This window comes from Habropoda laboriosa, unplaced genomic scaffold, assembly GCF_001263275.1.
Source record: "Habropoda laboriosa isolate 0110345459 unplaced genomic scaffold, ASM126327v1 scaffold86, whole genome shotgun sequence".
Taxonomy (NCBI): Eukaryota; Metazoa; Arthropoda; class Insecta; order Hymenoptera; family Apidae; genus Habropoda; species Habropoda laboriosa.
The window spans coordinates 543553-551667 of record NW_017100212.1 but is presented as its reverse complement, the minus strand read 5'-3'; the positions used below and the strand labels follow the sequence as shown (position 1 = coordinate 551667).

The window sequence follows — 8115 nt, the reverse complement described above, 5'->3', positions numbered from 1 at the left end:
GATACAAATTTAAGATTCAGATGATGCAGAAGTAATATACGAAGGGTAGCCTATAAATTGCTTTACCATTTCAAAATTTTTATTTCCAACTTTAGAAAATTCTCAGAGAAAGATTGTTCCAGCTTGTTTGACCATTTGTCGCAGCTTTTGAAGTTCACCGTGCCCCTGTGTCCTGACGTGCTCTATATTCGTTCGTGTACGAAGGGTTGCTCGACTACGGGGATATTTTCAAACGTTAATTACCGGAAAACGAAGACTCAATTGCAATTTTTTTATTCTTCATTTTCGTTTCGTTTCGGCTTCTAGAATCATCTCCTAAATTTTCTCCAAGGAACGATGGAAATATTCTTTATATTAGTGTCGATACTCCTTTGAAGCAGCCTGTAGATTCGCGCGCTTTGTCGAGCCGACCAGCCCTATTGGGAATGCCAATGTCGAGGCTCGGTTTCGCCGACCGCGAGACACTTGCCGGCGTTTGCTCCTGTTTTAGTTACGACATGATCGCCTTTAACGCGATTGTTGATACCGTTCAACCAGTCCGGTCTGTTTTTTCCTCCGCTGCGAAACAACATTCTACGCGTGCCTCGATCGTCGCGATGAAATTCATCAAACCGGGATGAATACTCACGCACACGCATACACACTTTTCTTGAAACTAATTGTAAGCAAATGTTTAACTCGAATTGGGATCAAATTTATGGAAGTGCGATATTTATGTAAATTGATGGATGTTTTAACGAAGTAATTCCTTAGTTTTCGTGAATTCCAGCAAGGAGTAAACTATCGCTGGCTAGAATGAAAGTGATAGTCGGTGATTTTTACACGAAAGCAAACTGGTTTCTGGAGCATTTCAACTATTTTACCTGGAGGACGTCTTTGTGAGCGCCTCTGACGAGGCCGATTACCTACGATAATTGTGCTCTTACGATAACGCTCGCCTTATGCAACGTTCGTTTACAAGCTTTTATTGCTAGTACCACTAAATTGCTGTTTTAAACGTTAATCAATCCGAGGGAGATAACAAGTCGGTAATGTTTCACCTGTTCCTATCAACCGTGCAATTTTCTCCTCTGATCGCCAGGACTGAATTAATCGCTATCCTAAGCATCTGCGAATTTCACAGAAAGGAAAAGGAATTTTCTTAATGGAATTCGAGAGTCGGCATATTTATTGCTGATTAAGTGCATCTGATGATAGAATCAAGGGAAACGTGCGTTTCATAAATACTCATCGAAGCGCGATACTTAAAAAATATATAAACTACATAAAAATTATTTTTTCCAAAATATTTCTACGGTAATTCAAAACGAAGACGACGAAATTACAGCGTAAATCTTCCATTTCTTCCGAGCGATTTCTTTAAATTCGAGAATTCTCGGCCAGAGAAGGAAAAATTGGCAATTACAGTAACGAGCGTTGCGTGATTCCAACGTGGAATTTCTTCGAGCTAACGTCGTCCGATTGTCAGCAGCGTTCTCTCTCTCCGCTTGATTTTGTTCTGGAAATCAGGGAAAGCGCGGCTAGACATCTAAAAAATTCTGTCCACCGATTTATGCAACGACCTTCGAGGAAAGTAAATTGATGTACCGAGGCGACGCTGGCTCGTGTGTGTGCATCGTGCTCGCTAAAGAATGAAAAGTGAAATGGAAAACGTCGCTCTTTGCCGGAGCGTGTTCACAGAGCGTAGATGATATCTCCCGTGACGCATCGGAATACCTGTTTCGATATCGCACGGGGAGAGGAGGATGGCCACTCGAGAATGATATATCCTACAGAGACGAACAGCTGGAAAAGTTTCCACCGATTTAACAAGAAGAAGGTTTAGAAACTGCAGAAACATTTTTCCTTCTTCGACGATCCTATTTCGCAGTAATGCTGATTTATCGCTAATCTGAGATTCTACTACCGGAGTGGAATCAGAGGAAACGTGCGTTTCGCAGATAATCAACGAAGCGCGGGATATTTTGTTTAAAAGGATATTTTGCAAAAAATAGTTCCACCGTAATTCGAAAGTATAATGAGAATTTCAATCTGAGAATTTGAAAATTTTAATTAAATTAAAAATTTTCTAAATTTAAAAATTTTAATTTAAATTCAAAATTTTATAAATTTTAAATTTCTAAATTTCCTCAGCTAATACTTAGAAAACAATAATTTATTTATCGATGGAACTATTAAACGTAAAATATATGCTATTCGCGTTAATATTCAAGAATAGAGAATTCCAATTTTTACTGATTTTTAATTGCAAATTATGGAGATTCAATTTTTGTTTAACCCTTTCGTTACTATAGGCGCTTCGAAAATTTACTCACGCTGTACAGTTCGCGCCCTTTTGGCGCGCTTCTAGTCTAATTTAATCCTTAATTCTATATTTCAAGTATTTCCACCTTAATTTAACGAAACGAACTTCAAAACGATCCGGCGAAAATAAGCAATACCGTCAGTCGCTCACGTCACGCGTTAAGAGCTGCCGCAGCGAAAGGGTTAAGAAGCGAACTCAGTTACCGGATTAATAAATATTTCCGAACGAAAGAATACCGCCGATATCGAAGAGTGTAGGCATAAGAGAGCGAAGTGAAACGTCTTAGAAAATAAAGGAAACAATGAGCAGGCGGATTAAGAAATTCATTGCGTTCGAATGTGGCTCATGAGAACCAGTTTTTGCCATCAAATGCCTTCTCGCTTTCAATTAGAATACACACCGATTCATGTAATTTTTTACGTTCTTTCACTCATTGTTGAGGATCGATACCGTAGAAGTAGGTTGAACGTGCGCGTGGAATTGTGAACTATCCTCCGAAAGTATCCATTATTGTTTCGTAATATTGTTGTACACATTTCTAACACGCTATACTTTCTTATTTCACGTCCTTCCTTCCTAACCTAACTTTTTCTTATAAGAAAAAATGAACCGAGTATTCAAAATCCTTCGATGTTCATCGTTTCCCCGTCGGTTACGTAAAATAGCATCGCGCCAGGACTGTAAAGTTATTCAAGATCAATTTTCACCTGGACAAACAGAAGAGACCTTTCACCGTCGATCGCGAATTATCAAGCATCAATTTCTAGAAATCTCATTGACTCTCGTTCCTTGCCACGCGATCATTTCTTTAAACACACGTCAATTTATACGAATGCGCTGTAAAAATTTCGCGGAAACTCTCTCGCGTTAATAAATCCCAATTACCATACTTCTGCTTGTCGAGCAAAGCTGAAGATCATCTTTCAAAATTATAATCAACTCGTAACGTAAGAGTCCTCGTTATCACGAAAGCAAGAATTATCGTACAATGGTATTATCGTGAAAGCAAGACGAGATGTTACGTACGTATGTCGAAGCAAAGGAAAATTAAAAGTGAAGTGAAAATTTTAAGTTCGAGGGTTTGGAGTTCGGTTAATTCTTTGAACGGCGTTTAACAAAATTCTACGGTTTTTGGGGCAATTTTTGTTTTAAGCACCAATTTGTTCAGCAAATTTTATAAAATATGAAATTAAAAATATTGAGTTCATCTTTCAGTCTTCGAAACGCTATTTTTGTCCTGAAATTCCATGGAAAAGTGAAACTACGTAAGATTCAATCAGTATCGGGTCATTCTCCATCCTCTCAGACGCCATTTCGGTAACGAAATTTCATGAAAAATAAAATTAAAAAGGTTAGGTACCTTTAAGCCCATGTTTCGTTCTCTCAGACATCATTTTGGTTTCCAAATTCTATTGAAAATTAGGTTGAAAATATTCGGACATCTTTTAGTTCATTTTCCATCCTCTGAAACACCGTTTCGGTCCCAAAATTCTATGAAAAGTAAAATTAAAAATATTCTGGCTTCCTTCGGCCCACTCCTCATCCTTCCAAGCGTCATTTTTGTCCCTAAGTTCCAAAAAAATAAAGTTAAAACATTCAGGCATCCTTAAGGTAATTTTCCATCCTTTCAAACCTTTCGTTACCATTTTCCGTCCTCTCAAACGCCATTTCGGTTCCAAAATTCTGTAGAAAATCGAATTAAAAATATTCAGGTATACTTCAGCCCATCTCTCATCTTTTCAAACCTCGTCTCGTCCCTAAATTCCGCAAAAAATAAAATTCCAGAAACTCAAGAATCCTTTTTCTCATTTGCCACTCTTTCAAACGCCATTTCGGTTCCAAAATTCAATAGAAAATCGAATTAAAAATATTCAAACACCCTTCAGTCCCTCTTCGATCCTCGAACGCCGTATCCATCTAAAAATTCGACAAAAAGAGCCAAACCACGCAAATTAATCGAGCTTCAGACTGAGAAGAAGGACCCGGACGGCGATTTCCTCCTCGCCCCAGAGGGCAGCAACGCCAAATACTGCCCGGAGCGTGAATTTCTCTGGTGTCCGGCTCTAGGTCACGGCCGTTTCTGCACGCATACACTTTCAGCGGACTTGGCTGCTGTTCGATGCCTTGGCCCGTGTGCACGAGAGTCCGAACACCTTCGTTTCGTGTCTCCTCCGCTGGTTGGGCACCGATCTTCGTCGCCTCCCCACCTGCTTCACTCTTCCGGTACTTCCTTCGGGCTCGCTATATATATAGGCAGGATCCTTGCTGGATATATATGACAGTGTGTTCCTGACCATCGAAGCGAGCTGATCGGGAAGGGAAAGGAAGGAATTCGAGGACCATGCAGACGAGAATCAGTGTAAGAGCTGAATGGAGATTTTGTGCAGGATTTTTCGGATACGTTTCGGGATTGTGATACGTTGAGTGGGATATGGGACTAGAGGGGTGGTTAGATAGATGATTGAGTGATGGAGTGATTGTGACGTTAGGGTTGTAGAATGGTTGAGTTGCTTGTAGAGTTTGCGGTTTTTGTGGTTTTCGAGATGATTGGGTAATTGGTAGATTATTGATAGAGCAGTGAAGGTAGTGCTTGTAGTACTGAGATAATAATAGCGTAATTGAGGGAGGATGTAGAGTATTGTAATTAGAATTGCAGGTAGATATCTGTAGAATCAAAAGTAATTTGGACCAACTGCACTTTCATCTTCGGCTAATTTTAAGAAACTAGAAGCTAGGTCACAATTTTCAAAATGACAAAAATCTTGATTAATCTTTTTATATAAAAAAAAATAAAGAAACTGAAACTTAATAAAAAAACATTGTGTTTGCAGGTGAGGTGCTTGATCTTCGCGGCGACATTGACCGTCGCGCTAGCCACGTTCGGTAAAGAGCAGTAAGTAAACGTTCCTGCGCAATTATACTCAAGCCGTGAGCGGCATTAAAGTCTCGTTATAGTAAAGACGGTTATAACCTCGATACTCACTCCAACTATCAACTTTCTAGCGTGCATATAAGAATCCATGTACCGGAGATAATCCAGCATGACGAGAAGAAGGTTATAAAATACGAGGATCACGGTGGCCACGATCACGGTGGAGGAGGCGGAGGTCACGGAGGTGGTGGTGACGAAACCATAATAGTCACGTCGCCGGGGGGACACGGAGGAGGTGGATTTGGAGGTGGAGGACACGGAGGAGGTGGATTTGGGGGTGGTGGACACGGAGGAGGTGGATTTGGAGGTGGAGGACACGGAGGAGGTGGATTTGGGGGTGGTGGACACGGAGGAGGTGGATTTGGCGGCGGAGGTCACGGAGGAGGAGGATTTGGAAGCGGAGGTCACGGAGGAGGTCACGGAGGAGGTGACGAGACTATAATACTCACATCCCCTGGAGGTGGTGGTCACGGGGGCGGAGGACACGGAGGCGGATTTGGCGGAGGTCACGGAGGAGGCGGATTCGGAGGCGGAGGACATGGAGGAGGTGGATTTGGCGGCGGAGGTCACGGAGGAGGTCACGGAGGAGGTGACGAGACTATAATACTCACATCGCCTGGAGGTGGTGGTCACGGGGGCGGAGGACACGGAGGCGGATCTGGCGGAGGTCACGGAGGAGGCGGATACGGAGGTGGAGGACACGGAGGAGGTGGATTTGGCGGCGGAGGACACGGAGGAGGCCACGGAGGAGGTGGATTCGGCGGCGGAGGTCACGGAGGAGGTCACGGAGGCGGTGGCGACGAGACGATAATAGTCACATCGTCTGGAGGAGGCCACGGAGGTGGTGGACACGGAGGAGGCGGATTCGGCGGTGGTTTCGGAGGCGGAGGTCACGGAGGTGGCTTCGGAGGTGGTCACGGAGGTGGCTTCGGCGGTGGTGGTCATGATATAGGCGGTGGTCATGGCGGTGGAGGAGGTTTCGGAGGTAAAAATTGAACAGAATTTAACGTAGTAACTTTTCCATCGGTCCATTTTCCACATCGAAGTGGAAGAAAGTCTTTCAGCCGTCTAAACGGTACACAAAAAGGCTTCTTGCGTTTCTTTTGTTAAAGATAATTGTAAAACGTCTTCTCACGTCCTCTTTCTCCAATCGCGATAGCTCGTTGATTTGCAGAGAATGCGTCCCCTGTTTCACCTCGTGCTCCTTACCGCCTGGAACTCGTTTCGTGGGTTTTCACTTCCGGCTCGTTTCGGAGGCGAGAATTTGTCTTGCACTCACGCACACACGCCTCTACCGTCATAAATCCCCGTACACCATATTCATTCATCTTTCTTTCACCGCAACGTGTCGCATCTGAATCGTACGCGAATCTTTCCGCAAGGTTAAAGCATTCACCGTGACCTTGATAAAAATTTCAAACTTTCCTAAAGAATTACAAACCCCGAGCCAACAAATACAAATTTTCTAACAATACTTTCCAGGTGGCCACGAACACATCATAATATCGAGCTCCGGAGGTGGTCACGGCGGTGGATACGGAGGAGGAGGCGGAGGTGGTGGCTTCGAGGAACACCACGGCGGGGGAGGTGGCTTCGGAGGTGGGGGTAGCTTCGAAGAACACCACGGTGGCGGAGGATTTGGAGGTGGAAGTGGTTACGGAGGAGGTGGCGGAGGATTGATCGAGCACCACGGTGGTGGAGGATTCGGCGGAGGTGGTGGTTTCGAGGAACACCACGGTGGCGGTGGTTTTGGAGGAGGTGGAGGATTTGGAGGTGGCCACGGTGGAGGTTATGGAGGTGGGGGTGGTTTCGGCGGTGGAATCGAACATCACGCTATTAGTAACAGCATATCCAGTGGTTTTGGTAGCAGGTAATAATTTTTTCCAAAATTAACGAACATTATGCAACACTATTTAAACCTACAAATCTCCTAATCGCTACTTAATTTCCATTCCAGCGGCCACGGAGGAGGCGGATACAGTTCTGGAGGTGGCTTCGACTCGTACTCGAGTGGTCACAGCGGCGGCGGTGGCGGCGGTCACGGTGGCGGTTTCTCGGGCTACCATAAGAAAAAATAAGGATCGAGGAGGGTACGTCGTGTTTCCGATCGGTCGATTTGTCTGACCGACTTCCGACATCGAGGCGACCGGCGTTTCCTCGTGCCACGTTCTCATCACGCGATCCACGCACCGTCACGTGACTTCTCGATCACGATCCGCCACAGGCACTGCCAGTATACATAACAGAGCGCCGATACAGAACGATCGTTTCGATTTCCCTTGATTTTCGCCACTCGTCGTGACCTTCTTTCACTCGCGCCGCAAGATACCATTTGTCATTTCCACTTTCGTTTTTAGACGCTGCGAGGCTGTTTTCGCGTTAACCGTTGTCACGAAATGAATCAACGGAAATGGAAAGTTTAGAAACTCGATTGGATAGAAGTGTAGTTATGACGTTTCCAACGTCGATTTAGTACATTCGACGGAGGTTCGATCTTTCGCGTAAGGTCTTTAGAGATGAAGAAGTGTTGTTCTTTTTACACTGTTAATCTTGCGAATGTGTCGAGTGGGTTTCTTTTTTGGATATTTTAAGGATAACGGTGAATTAAAATCGATATCGATCGTTCGTACACTCTTGTCGTGCAATTTTCCCCACGACGTTCTACTTACTTAGGTGATTTAATGACTACTCGCGTGCGTATCGCGACGGCGACTCATCTACCTGATTGTTTTACTCGTTGCAGTTATTGTATTTTGTATATATTATACGTTGTGTACATACTCTTCGTTTACTGTTACTTTTAATAAATCGTTTTCTACGACTTTTTTTTAAATACAACGCCTCTTTCGTATACCTTAAAAAAAAACCTGTTTCAATC

The 8115-nt window shown here is 43.8% G+C and overlaps 1 protein-coding gene across 1 annotated transcript; it reads left to right on the top strand.

Annotated features, from left to right (window-relative positions):
• The first annotated feature begins 4646 nt into the window (after positions 1-4646).
• LOC108570799 (glycine-rich cell wall structural protein) lies at positions 4647-7315 on the top strand. Its single transcript, XM_017932706.1, has 6 exons — positions 4647-4664; positions 5137-5198; positions 5309-5574; positions 5623-6222; positions 6792-7107; positions 7249-7315. The coding sequence occupies exons 1-6, from the start codon at positions 4647-4649 to the stop codon at positions 7313-7315; spliced, it is 1329 nt and encodes a 442-aa protein (XP_017788195.1).
• The last annotated feature ends 800 nt before the right edge of the window (positions 7316-8115 follow it).

What these genes read in the sequence shown, in the direction of transcription:
- LOC108570799 (XM_017932706.1), top strand. An exon ending in CGGTGGAGGAGGTTTCGGAG is followed by an intron (nt 6,223 to 6,791) that starts GTAAAAATTGAA and finishes GAGGAGGCGGAG; the next exon opens with GTGGTGGCTTCGAGGAACAC. An exon ending in TCCAGTGGTTTTGGTAGCAG is followed by an intron (nt 7,108 to 7,248) that starts GTAATAATTTTT and finishes CTCGTACTCGAG; the next exon opens with TGGTCACAGCGGCGGCGGTG.